The 24,180-nt window shown below is 37.4% G+C and overlaps 1 protein-coding gene across 3 annotated transcripts; it reads left to right on the top strand.

Moving 5' to 3' along the window:
* Window positions 1–2,314: 2,314 nt before the first annotated feature.
* On the top strand, window positions 2,315–23,276 carry NSUN3 (NOP2/Sun RNA methyltransferase 3). 3 transcript variants are annotated; one of them, XM_084506399.1, is made up of 7 exons: window positions 2,644–2,786; window positions 3,849–3,958; window positions 5,306–5,649; window positions 7,238–7,392; window positions 7,896–8,017; window positions 21,445–21,678; window positions 23,056–23,276. In XM_084506399.1, the coding sequence occupies exons 1-7, from the start codon at window positions 2,694–2,696 to the stop codon at window positions 23,078–23,080; spliced, it is 1,083 nt and encodes a 360-aa protein (XP_084362525.1). In that variant the 5' UTR covers window positions 2,644–2,693; the 3' UTR covers window positions 23,081–23,276. The 3 variants fall into 3 exon arrangements, with proteins under 3 accessions (XP_084362526.1, XP_084362525.1, XP_084362524.1); XM_084506400.1 differs by lacking the exons at window positions 21,445–21,678; window positions 23,056–23,276 and adding an exon at window positions 10,516–11,783 and having other exon boundaries at window positions 2,315–2,786; XM_084506398.1 differs by lacking the exon at window positions 23,056–23,276 and having other exon boundaries at window positions 21,445–22,084.
* Window positions 23,277–24,180: the final 904 nt, after the last annotated feature.

The following is a 24,180-nucleotide window of genomic DNA, read 5'->3' as shown; positions in this document are numbered from 1 at the left end:
GTATACATTTAACTTCTATGATAGCATACCTAACACATGAGAAGGTAAGTTGAAATTTCAATGTATTTTAATTGTCAGTGACCTCATTTTCAAAATGCACCAGTACATGCAACTAAGAATATTTCTACTTAATGAATGGTAAGCATACAGAAATATGCTGCGTAAGCAGAACACTCTGCATTGTGTCTGTGCAACATTTTAAGTACATTTGAAATACTTTGTTCAGAATGTAAGTTACATCTATCTTCTGAGGTAAGGAACAGTAACTTTCCTAAGCTGAATTAGTCTGAAAAAGTAACCAGTGCTTCCAAGTAAGTTATTCTCACCATCATATTCCTATTTAGCCAAAACCTAGAACCCACAGAAAGGTCAAAATTTAAAATTTTAAAGAGGGACCCTACTTAAAGTCTTAAAATAGAGAATAGTAACTGTAGCTAACCGAAAAGGTAGGTATGTTTGATATATGTTAGAATTAGCTTCGTGTCTGTGCCATGGTCTCTCTATTTAACTAATTCACAGTAAGTGAGGGACATGCCTACTGAGGTGGAGCAAAAGTACTGCGATTTTAGTGTTTAGATAATCTTGCAAGATTTGTATTTCAGTCCCGCAGTACTGAATGCTTTAAAGGAATTGCCTGCAATAGAAAGCTGATGCATGCTTTCTAAGAGTCCTCTTGTGAGCCCTAGTTGTGAAGATCAAGACGGAAGGAACACTTCTGCTATTCACCAAAGCACTGGTGAGTTGAATGTAGCCAGCAAACCTTAGGCACATAAATAGCCTCACTGGCTATCTACAGGCCTTGGAAGGCTGTCCTGTAGCAGGCTCTAAACCCCTGTTAGATCACTTTCTAGGCTATGACTTTTGCATGGGTTTTATAAAGGACATGGGCTTTTTTTTTTTCCTTTGAACTCAACTCTCCAGATTGTCTGGAGGTGCATCTATCACTTAAAATTGGATTTCTTAGTTTTGCTGTGGTAGCCAGTGTTTATCCTGAGAGCAGTTACTTTCAGATACTGTGATACCACACAGTATGTGGTACCACACAGTTCTGAATAATGGACAGTAACAAAATGGACAGTAACAAAAGCAACGTCTCCTTTTGTAAAATAACATTCAGCCACTATTTATTTTTTCACTCACATATTGCAAAATGTAATTAAAAGCATAGTACTGCAATTTCAGGATGCTATTCCGAACACAGCAGCACTGCTCATTAGCTTTCTAGCCTCTGCAACTGATCCAAGTTAGTGTTTCTGTTACTTTGAACAGAACATATCCCATGGTATTTCAACAGACGCATCCTTTAATGAAGAAGGTACTAAAATTTAAAAGTGAGTGAAGTTTGGAGTCAAATTTATACTAGGACAGAGGAACTCCTCCCCTTCCCCCCACTATTCAGATAAACCATTATTCTCTTACCCAGTATGACTGGCAACTCTTACGTAGTAGCAAAACCCATGCTTTTCACAAAATTTTAGAGAACTGATTAGCAAGTAAGTGTATATTCCTCGGTGAATATGAATTTAACATCTTCACGTTCTCTTTGTGTTGGGCTAGTGGAAGGATTGAGACAGCAGGGAAAGCAGAGTGAGTGTAATAAGGTTAGACTTGTGAAGATCAACAAAGCCAATGGAGACCTGGGTAGGATAGCGAAATAATGATTCACTGGTAAGTAACAAGATAATAGACTGAAGGACTGGGGAAGAGCGGCAGACTCAGGTTTTTTTTTAACTGTTTACATACACTTAAAATTTCTTTACATTTCTTTTGTTTACATACACTTAACATTTCTTTAGAATGGGGAAATTTTTGTCCTCTATATTGCAAGGGTGTCTCTTTCAACTTTTTTTTATATTTTGTTAGCAAAATTAAATTAAATTACCATATATTTTTTATTGCATGTGTTGTGGGACTTGGAAGAATTATAATTGCAGAGAATGATACTTCTATACCAGTTTTGTCCCATATCTGGTTGCACAATTCCTATATCAAAAACCTTTCTGGTTTCCTTTCACATGTATTATGTAGGTCTATGTGTATGTTTCATCTACTGGCTACTTTCAGGATGCTGACTGAAACATTTCAAATCATCCTTTAAGTTTGATGACGATAATTTGCATGAGGCTTGCATGAATGTTCTTAGTCTTCATTAGTCAGTGCCTGAAACTCAAATATTTATTTATACGACAGCACTCTTGCCTTTACCTTTGCACCCTTTTCCCTTCTGGATTTTAAAGGCCAGCATCAGCACCCAGAAGCTGCCAAGGTAGCCAGTAATAGAAAACCATTTTTGTGCGTATTTTTTAATTTTCCAGTGATTTATTAGCAGTAACAGAAGATGAAACTAGAACCGATCTCTGACGTGGTTTGCAGAAGGTGGTTGAGTAGCCGCGTGGTAGTCACAGCGCCTGTAAGTTTGGGCCAGCCGGGAGCACAGGGCTGCAGACAAACTATTAGCAGGGAGGTCTGATGGGGGCTGGCGGCGGCAGCTGCAGCGGCATTTTATAAATTGATTACTCCCAGCCCACCATCACCCTGCATTAAGCCTTCCACTGCAACACCCGAAGCCCTGCTCCCGGGGCGGAGGAGGAGGGCGTTGCGCTCCCTAACCCCACGCTTTCACCACACCGCCGCCCCCTGGCAGGCCCACGGCCTCCCTCTTGCCGCCGCCCCGCCCGGCTCCGGCCCCGGCCATGCGGCTGCCGCCCGCTGCGGCCCGCCTGCTGCCGGCACCGGCACGGCACGGCCTGTGGCCGCGGCGCGGGGCCGCCCGGTCGCCGGAGCAGGTGAGGCACCGGGCGGGCAGCGGGGCCCCTTCCTTGGCGGCCTCCCGCCGGCCCCCGGGCCCGGGAGGCGGCTCCCTTTGCGCTGCCGGCCCCGCCTGCCCGCCGGGGGGTGGCCGCCATGGAGGGCTGCGGGGAGGGCGAAGAGCGGAGAATAAAGCTGGGGGCTGCAACGGGGGGGGCGGGGTGCGTCCTTTTGCTGCCTCCTTGCTTCTGCGGGGCTGTCCGCGGTTAGGTGTGCCCCTTTCCGCTGCTGGGGAGGGCTTTTGGGAGTCTGGGTTTTCTGATTCAGGGACGGCACATACGGAAAGCAGCAGTAGCGATGGTACTAGCTGGGAGTACGGAGCTGCTGCTTGGCCCTGAAAACGAAACTCCCGCAAAATGGAGTGCTTGCACTGGGAGTTCTTCCGAGTTGCACAAGCTTATTGAGAAACCACGAGTTCGCCCTCCCCTGTCAAATGAAACAAATCTTTATAGGTTGAAAAAAAAAAAAAAATAATCACTTGGAGTTCTCTTTCTGAATAGCACAAGCTTATTGAGAAACCACAAGTTCTTCCTCCCTTTCCTTGTGAAATGAAACATGATTTTTTATAGGTTGAAAAAAATTAAGTATAGCTGAAATAATTTTTTTTCTTATTCCTGGGATATCTTGCTTATTGCAGTGCTTTGTAACTCTAGCTGACTCACTCAATGATTCAGATGAATTTATTTCTTTTCGTTAAGAACTTCTATATACCTTGGCAGAGGTGATCATGGTTCTAAGGAGCAATCTCTGTAATCATGCTTTGCTTATTTTGCTCCTGATGTATCACAGCCCCAGGACCCACTCTGCTATCTCAGTTGACGTGGAGATGGAATATTATCATCAAGCTTTGATTGACCTCTTCACGCATAGGGAACGAGAGTGCAACCTAAAATCTGATAGGTTTTGATTGTGTGTGTGATATGACCTTGATATTAGAGCATATGAATATCAGTGAGAAATCGGTTTAAGCTGGAAAAATGTTCTTTTAATAGTTCTAGTGAGAACTTTTTTTAAAAAAAAGACTTTTTCTTTCTCTGAAGGTGGAAAATAAAACAAAAGGGAAACTTCAAAAGCAAATTTGTCAAGTTGTTCTGGATCATTTTGAGAAGCAATACACAGCAGAACTGGGAGATAAGTGGACCAGTGTCAGGTCTGTTCTTTTGGGGAAACGGGGGAGGGAGGAGAGAGGTTCTGTTAGTTTTTAAGTGCTTCATAAAAGAACTTCAAAAAGAGTCATAGACTGTAGCAGCTGTTTCAGTTTATTTGTAGTTTAGAACTATAATAAAAGTGTGGAATAACGGAAGACTAAAAATTTGATATTTTTTTCCTTGATAAAAAGGAAATAGTTTTTTTTATATAGTGATTAAGTTTCTGTTCTATAGGCGTATACACTGTAAGGACACTGCCATCTTCTGTGTTTCAGTTTGCTGTTTTGTAAAAGCATGGTACAAAGTAACCCTTTATATCTAACAGCTTAGTTTTTTTCTGTATAGCTTTACAGTAGAGACTTGAGGAGAAATTGACTACTGTCTGTTTATGTGTACAGAAAAACAGTATCAGTTAATTGGGGCCTTGATCACACAGTAGCTAAAGAACTGGCACTGAGAGAATACATGTACATCTCTCCTCTGTTAGGTGGTGCTTGTCACTCATAGGAAAGCCAGCAGAAGAGCCCTTCTGGAGAAGATCATTGCTTAGCTTACATACTTTCCAGCAGGAATGTGAACAAAAGCAGTTGATTTCAAGCTGAAGTGCATGAGGAATGCTTATGTGATCTGTGCCACATTACTTTGAATGGAAAAGCATCTCACATCATCAGAATCTTAGTAACCATGTAATTACTGAGTACCCTCTTGAAATACATAAATAAAATTTACAAAGAAGTTATAAGCATAGATACTTAACATTAGTTTAACTGAATCAACTTTAAAACTCCTAGGTTGGATCAATGCATATTTCTCTTTTAGTCAACAAATATTATTGAGGAGTACTTTGTAGTGATGACTGGAAAAAATACCGAGAAGAATTCAAGTAGAAAATGATGAAAATCCTTGAAGAAAGGTCTGAGAAAGCAAACTGAAATACAAGCAGGCATATTCCTAGATGTAAACACTGCTTTTTGGTTACTTTCAAGGAACATTTATTGGTTTATGTTTTTCTAGCCCAATGATTGTAGAATGTAAATGGAAATTTAGCAAAGAACACTTGTAAAGACTACATTATATAGATGTATCTGTGTGTGTATATATATATGTGTACACATAGATATATGTATAGGTGTGTATATATGTGCATAGATGTACATTTTACACTGTTGGCTGGAATGACCACTGCAAAAACACTGTGATTCTTTTTGTTGTGACTTCTGGTAGCTAATTTTGCAGTCATTCTTTGCCCCAGAAAAGTTCCTTATAGTCAGGAAAAGCATTGTGCTTCATATTGGAAAGTTAATTTTATTTGTCGAGTTACTAAATAGCTTTTCCCTTTTCCAACCTAGAGATGTACTTACATGCCCATCGTGCTGGCAGTATGCCATCCTGCTTAACAAATTCAGCCAGTCCGCTGAACTGGAGAATACATTGTGTGTGGAGGGATATCATCCTGCCTTTCAAGGAACTCTGCCTTATCTTCCAAGATCATTGAAGTGTTACATCAGTAGAACCCCTAGGAGATTCCCTGCACAAAAACACCAAACTGGTAAACTGAAAGAATATTATCTGCTGAATGCTGCTTCCGTTTTACCAGTGCTGGCATTAGAGGTGAAAGATGGGGAAGACGTTTTGGATCTCTGTGCTGCACCAGGGGGTAAATCAATAACTATCCTACAGTGTGCCTATCCAGGTAATATATTAAGGTGCTGTTAGTTGATTCTTCGCTCTGTTCCTGGGCTATTTTAGTTGTGTCTGTATTCTGTACAGATTTGGATTGGGGGTGGGAAGAAAAAAAATATATATACATATATATATTCTAATTAGTTCTGTGCCTTTTAGTAGGATTTTTATTAGGTTTCTTTACCTACAAGAGCATGAAATTTAGATATTTATTAGATATTTAAATATCTGTTACTGCATACTGACAGACAAAAGTGTAGTAGCTTTATGTTTTACTTCACTGATTTTCTTATTGTTACTTCTGAAGAAGCTAATTTAACACCTTTGTAGATTTATTGGCCCAGGAAGTTAAGTAATTTGCAATCTTTAAATATTTGTACCTTTTTTTTTTTTTTTTTTCTTAACTCCGCTACCTGCCTGGCCAGCACTATGCAAATAGTATAAGTAAATGTAAGTGTACTGATATCAAATGGAACATAAATTAAATGTGCTAGATCTAGGCAGAGGGAAAGAGCTTATGACGAGGAAGTGGTCTAAATCAGCATTTTAAAAGTTCTGTGTCTTGATCTACCTAGATTTAGCAGAAGAAAGCACCAAGATAATCATAGCATGTTAGAAAGCAACAATAAGCATCTGTTCCCAAGTTTATATGTTAAGTTGAGCAGAACTTGTCTCAAAATGTTTATGGCACCTTAGGTTCTTAAGGATGAGAACATTAATTGTAGCCACCTGTAAATGTTGATTACAGCTTGTTCTCACTCCCTCTTCTGGAGGAACCAGGTGCTGCTAATGAAGTTAATTGAATAACTTGCCCTTTCAAAAGGTTTTGGGAAAAATAAAAATAAAATTTTTTATCCCACATCTTCTGCAGATATTTGTCTGTTGCTGAGAAAGTAAGGTGCAAGAAAGTTGATTCTGACTATATCTCTGTGAATGCTAAAATATTTCCTATTACGTATGATAGACAAAACGTATGGGACAAACCATAGGTGGGTGTCCAGAGACTCAAAAAGAGAAACTTTTTTAAAACAGTAAACAGGAATTAAGAGGAAAATGCCTTGCTGGCCTGCGTTGAGGTACAAGCAACAGTTTCTTCAGAAGAGATAACTACTCAGGCTTTGTTTTAAGTGCAACAACAGGCTTTTGTTAAAACACAGCTTAAATTCCAACTCAGTCAGGTATTGGACTGTTCAGTATAGGGTGCAGAAAGCTGAGGCTTTATTTAGTTAAAAGGCAATTAACTTGTAAGAGATACGTACTTATATAAGAACAGTGGTAGAAGGAACATAGAAAAATACTCAGCACTGCTTTGGGATGTGGCTTATGTTTAAAGTTGGTTTTACTGTTGAAGTCTATTGTTACCATAAGTATTTGCTAGTAAATATTTATGGATTGCTCTGTAGGAACATGTTGAAATTTACTAGGGTTTATAAAAATCTAGCAGTGCCATAAAATGTGCAATAGCATAAGCACATAGGGTGTAAAGTCTATGGCTGTCATAGAAAAAAAAACACAATTTCTGAATTTGTTGTTACTCTTTGTATTCACAAAAAATACAGAGGACTGATTTTAGGATGTTTACTTTTTTTATTTTTAAGGTCAATTTCACTGTAACGAGTATGATGATTTGAGATCAAGATGGTTGAAACAGACAATGGAATCCTTCATCCCGGATCCGCTGGTTAACTTAATAACTGTCTCTAAACTAGATGGTAGACAGATTGGAGATTTTAAGCCTGAATTGTATGACAAGGTAACATTATTTGTTATTAGTAAATGATATTTCTTCCTCCTGATTCTTTTCCTGTGCTGCTTTAATTTTTTTGTTTTTCCAGACTCCAAAAAATATTTCACTTACCAAGGTCATATACAGGATTTTTAAGGCCTCTGAAATCATTTTATGAAGCTTATTGTGCATTTGTTCATGTGTTAGATGATGTTACCCATTTAGTTTTAGTAATGAATTCTGAAGACCTTGTAGCTTCCATGCATGATGTATACTTAAGAATAGGGGATCGAGTGAGAAAGCTGTTCTCCAGGTAGAGGGTAATTTTGGAGCTTTTTTTTTTTCTTCCTCATCAATGACTCCTTATAAACATCTCAAAATAGTAATTAGATCATTGCTTCTCCTAAAATGGAAAATAAAAATGGTGTTTCGGGTGCTTGCAAAAATAAGTTGAGTAGATTTTGGTACAGATAATCACCTTCTGAAAACTGTATAGTAAATTGTCTTATTTGCTCCTATTTGCTGTGCAGGTACTGGTTGATGCTCCTTGTTCAAATGACAGAAGTTGGCTATTCTCTTCTGATACTCAACAAGCTAAGTTTAGGCTAGTACAAAGGAAAGAATTATCTTCTCTACAGTTCCAGCTGCTAAGGTAAGAAGCGCAAAGAAAAGCTTTTAAAGGAGCTTTTCGTAGTTAATGAAAATGTGTTGGGGGGTGAAGGGGGGAGGTGGTCAAGATTTGTTGTGTTTAATATCCAAACCTAGGTTTCACCACATGAAAAAATTTCAAGAATATGTTGTTGCAATTGCTGTTCAGATTAAAAAAAAAAAAAAAAAAAAAAAAGTGAATATGGAAATTTGTATGGTATAACATAAATGGTGAGGTCTACATCCCCTACTAATGCACTGTTGCACAATCCCATTAATTCAGTTATTAACATTTATGTCCATTTACAGGTGATTCAGAACAGTCTGATACCATAGCAAAATATTTTTGGTTGACATAGCTAAAATGATTTCAGAACTACTCAGTTGAAGCAGAAACATGCATAGAATGTATAATTTTTTTTTATTTTTTATTTTTTTATTTTTAATCTGTGAAAGTAGTCTATAAACCTGCCAAGCTGGGTACTCATTCTCCAACACCTTTTTTTGTTCTTCGGTTGCAGAATTATCCATTACATTTTTTTTACAGCCTACATGATAACCAAACTGTCAGTCAACGCTGGTTACCAACCATCATTTAGTTCATTAGTTCATACTGCTTCAGAATTTGTTTCTTGCACTGTTTTTATGAAAATTTTGAGTCTACTGTTGCACGTTTTTAAGCATTGCTTGAATTTAATACCCATTTAACTACTTATAGCACAAAGATACTATTAATTGTAACTGATAGGGTAAAAAAGTAAAAGAATAGTGGTTTGGGGCAAGTTGGGGAGGATTGTGTGGTTTTAAGGAACATCTATCCAATACTCCAAATCCAGGTTGTCCAGTATTATGCTTTATAATGATACTAGCCATGGGCTAACTAGCATTTGTGAAGACTTTGAAAATCCTTTTTCCTTGATGAGAAAACCTCTAATGTGACTTCCCAATAATACCTTCTAGACCTGAGTGTTTTTAAGTAAGTAACAGTCATGCCTGAAGTCCATCCCTCAAAGCAAATTGAGGGAAAAATAACATACTACAAAACAACAACAAAAAAGTTTTTATGGAAAGTTCCAATTTACAGCAGTTCCAGATAGTTCTGCATGAGTTCCGGTTGAAAAAGACCTAACAGAAGGGTATGATTTATAGCAGAAATATGAGTATCTTATTGCAGTAATGCATCATGTCACCCATTTCCTTTGAAGAAATCAATCACATTTAAAACACTGACCTGTTTCGGTTTTCTCTTTTCAATATTTGACATATAAAATCCAATTTGTGGGCCCCAACCAAAAGAAAGCATATATCATGCAGTGAAATTTTGGAAATTTGCATAAATCTCTTCAGATTGTAATCCTGAAGTGGAGAACTCATGACAGCAGGAATCTTGTTTTTAAAAAGGAGACGCTCCTGTCAGCCCAAATCAGATTTAATTGAATTATTCCTAAGTCAAGAAGAGAACTTTGCTTCTGTTGAAAGTACACCTTACTATAGCAACAGCAAGAAGAATTGGATTTGTAAGGACAGAATACTTTTTACACGTAAGTTGAAGTAAAAGAATTGTAATTTCTGTTCTGTTGTTCAACATACATCTGAGTAGTTCTATAGATTGAACAATCTATTGTTATGTGCACTGCATTTTTATTTATTTATATATTATCTTGTAAAATATTTTAAAGCATATAAAATATGTCGTTAGATTCAAGATATAGATATTATAAGCTTTACCCAGTAAAATATTTGGCATACACTTGGTAAATGCCATAGATGTCCACAGGATTTTTATTGTTCCTTCCATCTAATCATTTTAGAATGGATTCCCAAATATCAGTGACATGTCGGATTTGGTGTGAAAGGGAAAAAAGAAATCATAAAATGAGACCAGGAAAGGTTAAATGATTCTTCCAAGTGCATTAGAAGTTTGCAAAACCAGAATTGTAGAATGCTATCCTATTCAAGTCTTTATTTTATGGTCATGGTGCATAATTATAAGTCAAAAATTGACACTGAATGCTGTCTCTGATACCTCCCATTAATATTCAGGAAGGTTGAGACTACACTAATTCTGCTGTACTCCACCTTGTTTGAATCTAGCTCTGGCTTACCTATCCAGGTTACTTGGTGTTTTATGCTCAGGGATTTTTCTTGCCTCAGTTGCTGTTATCTGTAGAACAAAAATAAATATAAAGCTGGATCCCAGCAATTTTGCTGGGAATAGTGAATGAAATGCTGTGTGATTTGAAGATGAAATATAGGGGCCAAGCATTACTTCAGTTTAGCAATAGTAGTGAAGTATAAGGAAGAGAGTAGAAGAAGGAACCCACAAATGAGAATTATGAAATGCGAGAGAATTATGAATTGTCACTTCTATCAAGTGACATTTGGCACAAAATTTGGGATTCTTTTTTAATTATGGAAGCTCTTCACTTGTCATCTTTTTCTGTTTTTGTTTGTTTTTTTTGTCATCTTGTGTTTTTTTTTCTGATTATTTTTTTAAAGCAGATCAGCCTTTGGGAGTAGGGGAAGCTGGGGAAATCAGAGAGGAACTGAGGAAAGAAAAAGTATTGTTGCATTATGATATATACTACATGTACTTGGAGGCTTCAGGGAATGAAGATCTGAAAGCAACTTTGAAACTGATGTAATGATCTTCCTATGTCAGCCTGAATCAAGTTTGAAATCTAAATGAACAGCATAAAAGCTGAACAGCAGATTTTATAAGCAGCGAGGGCACTACTGATTTGAAGGAAATTGAGATTGTAATGATTGTTAATACCACAACCAAAGCATCCCTGCAGAGTGCTGTAAAACGGGAACACACTGCAAATCTTGTTATTATTTGGGGTGTTCATGCAGAAAACAAATTGCAAAGTAAGGAATGTTCACTTCCTGACACTGAATGCTAGTGCAAAAGGCAGTGATTCCCACGTGTGAATTTACCATTGTTATCGGTTCGTAGATGAAAATTAAACTTGGGGTTAAGGTCGAGTGCATAATAAAGCAATGGTGAAACTGCTACAGATGTAATTATTCCTAGACCAGTAATTGCAGCTGAAAGAAACGGTGTTAGGATTCAGCTGAAAATAAATCCAAACAAGATACAAATTGGAAAAATGCAGGAAAGGCGTTCAGACTACTGTAACTCTTCTGTACACAACATCTCACAGTAATTAAATGGCTGTAATTGGTGTTTAATAGAGTTCTGGTCCAGAGGAGCTGAAACCAACTTTAAGAGATACATTGTGGTTGACTTCCTGTTTTCACCTCTTTTTCTCCTTAGTAGTTAACTAGAAGGGAGATTGTGCGTGCTGGTCTTGCATATTCAAAACCAGCAGGTATGAGGGAATTCTGCGTGCGTGAGAGGTGTGAAGGGCCTTGAATGTTCTGCCCTTTTGATTACTGGTGGCAAATTAGCCATACAAAATGCTCGTTTTTCTATTTGATCTTGAGTCATACGGATTCTTCATTTTCAGAACTCAGAATGAAACACTAAATTTGGGTTGAGAAATCAGGAAAACACTTTATTCTCCCTGGTTAATGAAATGCTTCAATCCCTGTTTTGCATACAAATACTGTGATTTTTAAGGAACTGTGACTGATTCTCTGTAACAGAATGCATCTCCTATTACAAACCTTATGCAACTGGAGTGCAATAGTGAGATAAAAGGAATGTTTCCCTCTAAACAAAGAATTTTTTTTGTTTTGATTGCCAGTCATAGCATGGTATTTGAAGTTGCTGATCTTTTCCAATAAAAGGTTACCAGAAGTTGTGAGATGTTTTTGCTTGCTTGCTTTATTATTTCCTGCAGAATAGTTCAGGAAGTGGGAGGGTTGCGCACTTGCTTTTACTCAGAAGGGAAAAAAAAAAAAAAAAAAAAAGAAAGCCTCCACCTAAATATTCTGTACTTATTTTTCTGAATGAAAGGGAACATAAATAATTAATGTCAAATGTAAGTAACCAGGTATTGTGCAAACAGTTTCGTCAAGCTCCCAATCTGTGTTTGCCTTGCTGCTTCAGTCCCAGGCTCCACTGGAGCAGAGATTGCTGATCATGCAGCCAGTTGGTATGGTGGTTTACCAATCTACACCCAGGGAAAGGCAAGTGAGATTGACATTTTCCCTTAAGTCATCAGGTAGAATTGGCAACCCAAGTCTCTAAAGGCTAACCTACATGCCAGCAGGCTAGCGTTGTTTTCTCATGCTTAGACCTTTTCAAATTGATCTTACTTAGGAAAAAATAACATAAAACTTTTTGAAAGTTTTGAAAACTTAAGACACAAATAGAGCTTAAGTTGCAAGCTGCTGTATTTTCTCCGAATATGTGGAAATTGGTTTCATAGAATACATATGTTCATAGATTTTCATCATAGATTTTTTTTTACATAGTGTGTAGTACAAACTGAACTACTCAAAAAATCCCAATATTCTTCGTCTGGTATTCACTGTCACTTCTGTACTTTCACTGAAATGCAGGGTTTTCCTCATGTATTTGAAGAGGAATTACAATGCCTCTATTACACTTCTGATGTGTGTGTGTATGCTGTTAATTGTTTATTTTGTTGTAAAGTGAAGGTTTTTTTTTTATGTACAATTGTGTATTGTCCCAGTATTGCACCAGCATATGGATACCACCATAAGATTTCTGTTTTGATTAAGATAAGAGCGTTTATGGTGCATGGGCATGTAATGATGATATTAAAAAGAATACACTTGTAATTATGTCGTCGTTCTGTCGAAGCAGTGATTTAGTTCAGTTTGTGATTTGCTGATGATGAAAAAAATATCAACCATGAGAGTTCTTGGCAAAGGCAGGGAGAGTCAGTGACTTTTGCCTTGAAAAAGAAATAACTATTGTAGAAGGTGCCCAACTTTATTTAGTGTGAGGCCTCAGAAGGATGGCAAGGCAGAATGTCATCTGGTGGCAGAAATGGAGGAGAGACCCTTCAGAAACATGGCAGCCTTCTTGCAGAGGGTGCTTGGCTCCTACGTCAGAGCTCTGTGGGTGAAGTTATGGGGTGTTTTGAAATGACCCGAGGGAATTCTGAATGGAGGTACTGGGGTGGGGAGGTAAATCAGGAAAGGAAACGAATGCCTTGTTCTGTGCAAGAGGGAAGAGAAGGCACCTAGGAAAGTGTGGAAAGTCCTGCTGAGGATTGCTTCTCTGCATCATTCTTTGGCTCGTTCCTTGGGATTTTTCCTCCTTTTTCTCTGTAGTTGACCATTTAGTCTACTCATTTTCTGTAATTATCTACTCGATTAGCTCAACTGGGACTTTATTAAAATTGTAACTGTTGGACTGACTGATTTTCTGTGGATTGTGTGGATGGTTCTGTCTTTAACTGTCTTCCATCCTGGAGAAACTGAATAGTTTATGTAGACTGCTGACCCAAGGCTTCATACCAGGTATGCTGTTCAGGGCAGTGTCCTCTCTCTGTGTCTCCTTGCCTTCTGACTGGAAATGATTAGATAGCTGTTGACTGGGCACTAGTGTCCTTTACTTTTTGGTCTAATTGCATATGCCCACACATACAGTGTTCTCTGCTGTTCCCCAAAACACTGTTGGTTATATTGCTGCAGGTACAAGTCATTCTTACGTCTTCCTCTGAAGGTGGTGCCACCAGACAGAAAAGAAGTAGAGATGAATTAAGGAGAGACAGCACCTAGGGCAAGAGTGAGGATTCTTAGATTCTGGTCTGGTATTCCAAGGGCTATTTTTCTATTTTATATAAATCGCGGTTAACTAAAGCACTGACATAATCTTTGGAAACTGAATCTGTGTAAGTGCCTGCGTTACCTCACTTGAGAGACACGCAATCTTTTATGTTAATGCATTTAAGTAGTAAGTAAATTTTTTACCTTCTTTCTATAAGTAACTTAACAGGGAGCTGGGGAATGTCTTTGTTTTAGAATAGATATTTAGAACAGTTATTTTTTAGACTCATGGTTGGTTTGAATTTCCTCAATAAGAGTGAGTTCTGTGGCTGTTGTTGTGGACCCTGGATGTGGATCTCATCTTCCATTAGAGATATTAAATAGTTCCTGATTTTAAGTACTGCCTAGTTCCTTAAGCCTTTTGTGGTGCTCTGTGCATAATTTACCTACCAAGTCCCTTGTGATAGGTTGCAAAATGGTATTTCTGGAATTAATAAGTAAATTAACAAATAAGCTATACCCATTAGCTAGGTAGTTGCCTAGGTAGCTGAGATTGCAGATTTAAATTAAGACACAGATAATTGCTTTAATTCCACCTTCAGTCCTTCCTATATATATGCATGGTTCATAAGCCGTAATGAAAAACACTACTTTTAAAGCTCTGTGGCAAAGTCTGTCATGGGCTTCAAAGGTCTTTTGTTCTCCCTTCCCTAGCTAAGGTGGTTCTGCTTAGGCTGTATATGTTTATCTTTTCTAAATAAAAAGTTGAGGTTGGGAAGAGGAGTGGGTCTCTGGAAGTGTGTAAAATATAAGTTAATTTTGAGATGACTAAAATGACAGAAGGATTGAAATTTTGTTCGGTGTGAAATGCCTCTGGCTATCCAGCTACAACCAGCCTTGCTAAACTGTTAGCAATGCTGTCTGTGTGGAAGAGTGGAAGCAAAATTCTTGGGCGTTTCATTGTCATTTGTGGTTCTTACATCTGGGAACAGAATTGAGCTGACTTGTTGCCCTTAAAAGGTCACAGCAGTTCCAGTATTGCAAGGGATATCCTATATATCTGTGTTAACAGGAAGATTATTCCAGGACTCACCATGCACTGGAGAAGAAAGCTCAATAATGCTAAGCTGAAAGTCCAGTCTTTTTGTCAGAAGAATTCAAAATTGTTTGTTGTAGAAACATTATTTATCAGAATTCTCAGAAGAAAAAAAAAATGACTAAAGCAGAACAGATGCTTTACCTTCAGTTTGCAGACCATATTCCAGTGATGCATTTGGACTCTTGTAAGAGCAAGAAGGAAATAAATGATATCTTTTGTCAATAAAAAGAATAAAATTGAGGATAAAAGCAAAGGTATCTTGAGATGCTCTACTTCTTGAAAAGTTTATAAAAGTTAGCAGGTTTTATTCTGATCAGAGATTATCTTGCATACTGAGCAGAAATACATCCCAGTTGCCAAAAGATGGCAGTATTGAAGTGCTGTATTATTTTTAAATTACCCTAAAATGTATGTAATCTTTTTACTTTAATACTGGAAAAGGTTAAATGAGTAATGTAATTAATGCTGACACTTCCAATGGCACAAAATATATACCCAAGCATAGGAGGAGTGGGCTGGGCATACAGGTGCTAGCTATAGTTTAAAACTCAAGTTTATTGTCTGCCTGTTTTTAAAAGGATGTTTGAGATGCCAAGACTTTTAGAACAACTGAAATGTCAGCCTATCATGTTTAATTTTCTTTAAGCGTGAAAAATCTTTTGGGGTTTTGTCTATCTACATTTTAGTTGCACGTAGAAGTGCTTTGGTTTAAGAGGTGTATGGCTCTAGAGTAGTCTTTTTTTCTGTGAGGTATTAAATAATCATACTGCTTTGTTTTCCCTAATTTATTGTTAGTGTCTTATCCATTCTTAGACTTCAAAGTAAATCTTTTGAAGTAAACTAAATAAAAGTGATTTCGAATAGTCTATTCCTTTCCAAAAAATCTTATCCAGTACTCCTGTAATATGAGGGGTTATAAGAGACTAGTGCATCTTTTGTAGCTCTGACTTCCACAGCTCAATATGTGCTATTGAACTAAATAGACATCCTGAAAATACATAAAGTAAAGTAAAATTTTTATTTTTATTTTTTTTTGTAAAAACTAATTTAGAATGAGGAGAGGAGCAATCTACATGTCTTTAACTGTCTTAAAGTACTTCCTGAGTGGGCTGGATACCAACCACCCTCATGTTTGGCTTGTAATTGTGCTTTAGGCTTATGTGCTGGAAAGATTTAAGCATGGATTCAGTTACTATGAAGTGATAATGTCAGTAGGTCAAAGCAAATGTCGAGAAGCATCAAGCACATTTCTACAGAATGATGTGCCAGTTAATATCAGTCTATCCTGCAGTTTTCCAGCTGCTGTAATTGCAAGTTACTGATGATTTTAAAATACCATTACATTTGGGACTATTTGATATCACAGTGACCCTCCTAAATTGTGATACACTGTTATCTCCTAAAGTTACATCCAGTACCTCAGAAGATTTTTTGTTTGTTTGTTTAACATGTATATCTTTTTGTAACAAACATGCATTAGTGCTTGCAGTGCTATCATATAATTACTTCTTTTTGCATACTGTTTTATATTATTTCTTGGCAGAGCTAAACTTGGAGGTCTTGTATTCAGGCCTTGCATGGTGAATAGGACGTGTTAATGGATGGTTTTGCATTTTACCGATTTTTGTCTTTTTTACTCTTCCTTGACTATCATAGAGGTATAATTGGTATAATCTGACAGTATGCAACACAAGCTGAGTTATGCATGCCACATGCTGTCGGTGGTGCTTCCTCTTCAGGGTCTTGATTGCAAGTGCTAAGTGTTTGTCATGTTAGTAAAACAAAATTGGATGTATGGAAAAGTGGGCATATTGTGAACTCCAGGAAAATTTTCCTGTGCTTTTAGTACATGTTCTCATTTTACTCCATGGGAAGCTTGAAACTTTGCAATATTGGTGCCTATAACATGTGAAATTTAGTGTGGCAAATGTATAAACTCAGATTTAAAATTATGAAATTAATTATAACTAGATTTATATTTAAACTTAAGTTTTACTGCTTTAATAAATACAAAGGAGAACATCTGTACTACTAAGAGAAAAATAACTCCAAATTAATCACCTTCAATATATTTTATCTCTAAGCTACACATTTTAATAAAAGAAAGGTGAAAAAAATTATAGTGTCTTTTGCACTAATATCCTTTTAAATCATTCTAGATTTTAAGCTTATTTTCGGAAGCTACAGTGTGCCTTATCACAAGCATGAGATTCTTTATTTAAAGCTCAAATTTTAACTGAAGCAATTGGGGTAATGCCTAATGTAAGAGGAATCACATATGCTTAGATTGTGTGGTCACAGCAGTGGTGTGATGAGTTCTGCTAGATGTTAGTAAATAAAGCTCCGATTCTGACATACCCCTTGAATGAGCTTGTGCCCCCCCCTGTTGATTACAGAAGACGACCAGTTTCTGAAATTTATTTGTACAAACTTTCAAGAATGAATTCTCCCTGATGCCTTGATGACGAGGGGATCAGATCGCCAGAATCTGCTTACCCAGCGCGGTATCACCCTGTGACTTTGAGCCCAACACTTCTTCACTTTGAATTTTGCAGCTCTGTGCTGAAGGTTTTTCAAAAGCCGAGTACAGCTTAATCGGGGATGGCGGTCGGTTGACATTGAGCCACGGAAACAACTGTTGCTGAACTCGACAAGATGGATAGATACATTGATTAACCTTGCAGTGTAAAGTAAACCCTCTTAGTTTTTAAATTTATGACTTAGGTTCGGAGTAAAGATAACTTCTCATTCTCCAGGCTCTTTGGGTAATGGGCTAGTGAAAACTCCCAAACTAAGGAGGCTTGTGGTTAATTATTTTTTTTTGTTGTGAGATTTTTCAGGATATTATTCAGAAGACTGTGTTGTTCCTTCCTCTGACTCACTGCACCAGAGGTTCAGTTGCAGGAGCACAGTGCCTTTGAAAGTACTGGCTAGAATGGTTCTTAATTTATATACGGTAGGAGAAAGATGCTTAGCAAGCGTCTGTGCTTTTCACTTGAGCTACATCTACTTTTTTGGTATTTACCTTTTACCTCTTCCGCAGTAAAAATATTTTCTTGCTTGTATATATTCTCATAGCCTCTGCATTATAAGAAAACAGTTGTCATTATCAACTCTTCGAGTAAAGTTATCAGCTGTACTAAAAGAATATCTTGTGATTTTTCTTTTGCACAACAATCATTTCAGCTAGTTGCCCTTTGATGACTTGGCATTCCTGTATAGATGGAAAGAGGGGAAATTCTATAAAAATGAGATTAAGTTGTTTCTTGGAATACTGTGAAGATTAGCTCCTCTTTGTGCTAGTTTTAGAGAATTTAGCTCTGTTTTCTTTGAGTTCACATAGTTGTTTGCTTTATAAATTTTCTATTACACTGGGGGATAAAAGGCTTTTATGACTTCCAGAACTGGTACGAGTCTAAGGAGGCTTGATCAGTGTGTGGTTCTCCTGCTGGTTTGTTCATCTTTGGAATGAAAAGATTGTATTTGCCGCTTCAACTTTTTCTTTTGTTTATGTATTCAGTTTTGGCTTATGCTTAAACACGGTAGACTCTTTAGGAATGGTCTCACAGTGTTTCAGTATAGTAATTAGGTACCCTATCCATAGTGAAGCCTTAAGATACTGCTGTAGCACAAGTAAAAATGTTAAACTTTCTTTAGGAAGAGTAATTCAACTTGCATCAACAGTTCTTCTCCTTTCTCACAGTAGAAGAAACAATTCTGCCTGTGGCAAAACCCTACATCTCAGTGGTCTCTTCAGTTCTGTTAAGTCTTGGTTATAACGTTCCCTACATATATATATATATATATATATATAAAATATTATTATTATTATTTTACACGTGAAATTCAGGTATATAATCCAGATGGTACATGAATGAGGAACTGCTTACTCATGAGCTGCGTTCACAACTTACCTGCATTTGTAAAAGTAATGGATGTGTTGGCTTGCTTCAGGACACTGACTGTGACACTTAATGATCTTTGTATTGTTTTGTTCACGTGTTTAAAATTACAGAGTTTCCATTGTGCCCTACCATTTCTCACTTGCAAATAGAAGCAAGTGACACCTGTACTGGGCTGTTCCCTCACAGCATACAGTGTAGTGGCACTGAGCATTAGCCCAAAATTCCTGAGATGCTTTACTGCAAAACTGCTCTAAACTAGAAAGTGGCGCTAAAAATCAAGCATTAACAAGATGGTTTTGGAAAGATAGGTTTCAAATGCTGGAGTGAAAGCAAACAGGCAGTCAGCACAAAACATTTAAAAAATGCTTTTGTCTGCCATAAGACAGAATGGAATGTTACTTAGTGAATTTCTTGCAAATATTTTGTCAGACATGCATGCTGTAGCTTCCTACTCTGCTTTATGATAGCTATCTTCAATTTATCTGGGCCCATTTTGGTAGCCAGGCAGAAGCAGCATAAACCCTGCCCTTTTAAGTGATAGCTGTCACCAGGGAAGAGCTGCAAACCAAGGAGGTAACTGGGAAAAAACGGCTTAGGCTCTCTGGTCCAATACTGGTGCTTTTGTTGCCTGCTAAGAAGTATACGTGTGCTGGGATGCATTAGGGGGAGAAGGATGACTACCCAGAGCTGAGCAATTCAAGTGCACGTTGGTAATTGTAGAATTTTAGAAAATAAGATCAGGGTTGGACAAGATGGGATCCAGAGGTCCTTCCCAATGTAAACCGTTCTGTGATTTCGTGAAGCAATGCTGGGATGACACGTGCTCTGTTTTACTGTCTCAAGGTGAAGTTGTTGTAAATGTCACCTGTATCAACCTGTGTCTCAAATGTTCTTAAATGCTTTCACAGACTCAAAAGCTACTCGAAGTCTGAGATAAGCTTGCTATTTTGTGATAGCTTTATCTAATTTTGGAAGTCCATTAGACCCAGGTAAATTGAAAATATTCAGACCTTCAAAGTCCTTTGTAACCTGTTCTTTACCTTTAACAGGATGAACTTGAACTGCTCTATCACTTATGCTTAATGTGCTAACCATCTGCTTGCTCCATCTTTTTATTGACCTGTTACAACAAAGGCATTAAACACTGATTTTTTTTTTTTTTTTTTTTTTTTTTTAGCATCGTCTGTTAAGAGAGATCTGTTACCTTATGCTAAGTAAAATTGGAGTAGTGCAGACACCAGTAAATTATGTATTTGGCTTGTTGATTAACCTAGCCAAGACTAATTGAAGAAATGAGCAAGAGTTGCATACTCTCCCCAGGGAAAGAGATTGGGTGTAACACAGGCGTTTTCACCTGGGAAGGTGAACAGAGTTGTATTATCTCTGTATGCAACAGTCATTTGTCCTGGTGTGTCTGTATTATTTTGGACAGGATTTCCAGATTTGCTTTGATCCTGCTTGTAATAAGGCTCTTCTTTATTGATTCTTTTCCTGAAAAGGCACAATCTTGTCATAAAGGACTTGCTTTTTCCCCTTCCATTTTTTTTTCCTTTGCTTTCTCAACTGTTTCCATTCTGATATCATGCTTAGCAGCTCCTCAGCATGTCTCTGGAGGAACTGCTGTTTCAATATCATTGCGTTTATTCATCTGGGCTTGGAATCAGGCTCACTGCTTTTTGGGTCTGCTCACCTGATTCAGGAGCTGGGGTTTTTCTTTTCTATGTAGTAGGGTTGAGGGGGGGGAGTATGTTTAGTGGGTGTGGGCTTTTTTATTTTTTTTTGGTCAGTACAGTGGTCTCAATAATATCTACCCATCTGTGATTTGAAGAATACTCTGGTGATCCAAGATTTTTTTTTCTTTTCTTTTTTTTTTTTTTTTTTTTTCTTTTAATTTGCTAGTAGTGAATATGGATTGCTTATCTCATTTTCCTTATTCGCACAGGCAATATTCTCTCTCTCTGAAAAGGACCTTGGGGATCTGTTTTAATGGAAAGTAAACAGACTGTTTAAACTCAGTTTCAGTGGGAAAGTAAAAACAAAAAACCAAAACCCACCTCTCTTCTGTCCACCAGTTGTCAAGTAGTCTTGAAGCTTTCAAGAAAACATGAAATCTTAAACCACTTTTTTCAAAATTTGTCAACGGTTTAATAAATGAAGGGCACACAAACAGATGAAACGATGCTATAAATTGTATTTCCTTAGGAAATCATATTGAAAAGTAGTGACTCAGTGAACCCCCCAGTCCTGTCATACGCTAAATAAGTTGCTGAAATTGCAAAAATGATTGTACAATTAATTACAGACAAGTAATTAGTCCAGGCTATTACTACAACTGTGCATTCTGCAGTTTGTTCACACAAGGAGCCAGCTAAGTATCTAACTAGTACTTTTGATGTGGTGTTCACCCATTTTGTATGCACAGTTGCAGCATTTTCACAGTAGTGCTGTGCATATAAATGTTTCAAAGTATATTCTGTGACTCTGAATGGATGCTGCTATCTACTTGTCATTCTCATATTAAAAAAAATACCCTTAGTTAACTTGAGAATACATTAATAAATGAGAAAGCAAAACTGTGTTGCAGATTGTTTCCTGAACTGTCAGTTATATTCTGTTAAGACTGTTTCACTATGTTATTTTTTTTAATATTTATACCTATTTGTCAATCTAGATGTAAAAGTCTTGCACCTTTCTCTCTTCACCCCCAGCCCCTTCTTTGAGCATGTCACTTCATATATTGAATTATGTTTTGTTTTTTTTTTTCATTATTTGCAGGTCTGCTATTAAAGCATTGCGTCCTGGTGGATCGTTGGTCTATTCTACTTGCACTCTCTCGAAGGCAGAAAACAGCGATGTAATAAATCTCATTCTAAAATCCTGCACTAATGTAATGCCTGTAGATATAAGTGAAATGGCCAAAGCTGTTTCCCAGGAATTCACTTTTCTCAGTGATACACAACAGCATGAACTTCTGGTTCTGCCGGAGAAAGGGAAAGCCTGGGGCCCAATGTATGTAGCTAAATTAAAGAAAATATAGTCCGTGTGATGCCTGTTAGTTTCATTTATAAGCGGATAAAATGATGTCTATTCCTGATATACTCTCTGTATGTGTACACACGTCCAAGTCAACTGAATTTAGAGCCTTGCAATTTTGTATATGCTGCTCCCTAATAAAATGGAAGCTAAAAATTTAGATTAGCTAGAAATACAGAGTGTCTTCTAATGTGGACTTGGGGGCTTCTGTGAAGTCCTTTTGAAGTCAAGAACACTTTGTGTTATTTTCAAGGTGATGCTCGGGATGGGATTTACATTCCAGAGTAGAAGCCTGTGTGGTGTTTTTTGCACTTTTTAAAAAAATTACTTCTAATTGTTTGGTTTAAATACAGCTTATTTTAAAATAAATATTTTGAATGATGCCTCCTTCTGAAGTCTTGGAAATCCTGCGTTCATTCTCAAATGCTTCTAGAAATCTATGTTCCTGTAAGAGCTGATTTGTATGCAGAGTCTGTCACCTTAAGCTCTGACTATTCCAAGCACTGGCAAAATAGGTTTCACATTTGCTGGGTTGTTTACTGGTTAAAAACTGTCTTATGTTTACAGTTGCAAAGGTCAGCAGCTATATCAACACTGGCTTTTTTTGGTTCTGTATTTTTGAGCTTACAAAATATGAATTGAAAGAGTAAATTTTGTTTAAAAGTCCTTAAAACAGTAGGTTTAGATGTGTTTAGTTTTGATATCAGTTTGTGGCATAATGCAGTACATACAGCAGGCTATAAAGCATATAGAACCAGAATGATTAATAATTACAATACTGGTACAGCATTCAGTGAGTTTTGTTACATAATTACAGTTTTAATGAGCAAAACAGATGATGTGAAGTGATTTATCCACCAAGTTAAGAAATGTTATGTGAATTTGTGATGTCACATCTGTGGTATGTAAAGAAAGAGGAGTCCCAGTGTACTAATGTTGCTCTTGGGTTCCCTCAATCCTACTACACAGTACTATGGATAAATACAGCTTTATAGGCGTATATGTAGGTAATAAATATGTATATATATAAATATAACTGTATAGGTATATCTATTAGGTTGACTCACTGTATTGAAGCAGAATGGAGCTGGTTTGTGCCACTCCTAGCATGGAGATTAATTAATGAGGAGTCCTTCTCCTAATTGAAGCTTACAGTAATTGCTTTTAAGGAATATGGTTTTAAAGAGTGCAAGTTTTTCATATGTGCCACTCATCTACCAGAAGTGTGTGTGTGACTGTACACTTAAATATTTCATATATTTTGCATATGTATTTCTGTGTTTATTATCTACTTAGTAAGGTTTTCACAATCAAAAACATGATTTACTAATGCAGATTTAATTTTTTTTTCAGAATACAAAAGGGCATCAACTTGTAAATATTGGTAAATAAGCAAATAATTATTGATCCTGCACCTCATTAACAAAGGCAGAAAAAGAATCAGGCACTGATTGTGCGAGGTCTTCTGTCAGAAGCTCCGTGTAAGCACATTGTAAATGCAGTATTTCTACATTAGTTTCTCTGGTAATTCTGTTGGTGTAAGCTTAAAAATACTTGTTACAACTGTGACTAAACTGCCTCTTGTCTCTGGAAAAATTTAATTGACTTTTCATTGCCTTGAATCTTTGCTCACCTTCTTACACTGATGGGCCTCCACTGTATTCGTACCAGTCCTCAATACATCCATGGTCATGGAGCAGTGAACTCTTGTTCCCACTCTGAGCACTGTGTTTGCTGAGAACTTCCTGGCCATAGCATCTGGAGCAGGGAGATGGCAGCATTCAAAAGCACGGTGCCTGACCTGAAGAAAATCTTAGTTGCCTGAAAACAGGTGTCGATTTTAAGCAGTAGCTTTGGTTCTTCAGGCTCCTGTGACTGAGAAGAGGATGGTTTGGGCAGCTTGCCCTCAGAATAGTATCTCACTGCTTCGCCTTCTGCTGAAGGAAATAAAGGCATAAAGTACTCTGCTCCTTTGGGTATGTGAGCTGCCACAGTTATCCTCTCCCCTACTTTGTGATGAAAAATACTTGAGGTGTCCCTATAGTATTAAATCATCAGCAGTGTCTGAAAACTGGAAAGGATATAAAGCGTATGCAACTTGAGGCACAGAAGTTACTAATGTATGCAGATGATATTGTGTTCCTATGAAAAGACCTAACAGCATCTGTCCCAGAAACATTAAATGTAATATCTGAATTTGGAGTCATCTCAGGCTACTGGATGAAATAACAATATCCTTGTCAAAATGCTTTCCATCAGTTTTATTTGCCCTGTGGAAATTGAAATGGAAAGCCAAGAATATAACTTATTCAGGAATGGAATTAAAAATATGTGGTTAAACTGAATGGTTGAGGAGAACGTGGGCTAGGTAATCACATAAAGAACAAAGGAATCCTTGAAAACTGAACTTTGCTCAATCTCAGCATATGGGCAAGTCCCTGTGAACTGCATTGCATTAGACCTAAATTATGCAGCAAG

The sequence above is a fragment of the Aythya ferina genome (genome assembly GCF_964211825.1).
Source record: "Aythya ferina genome assembly, chromosome: 1".
NCBI lineage: Eukaryota > Metazoa > Chordata > Aves > Anseriformes > Anatidae > Aythya > Aythya ferina.
The sequence above is the reverse complement of the archived record's forward strand: the minus strand, read 5'-3'. Positions and strand labels throughout refer to the sequence as shown.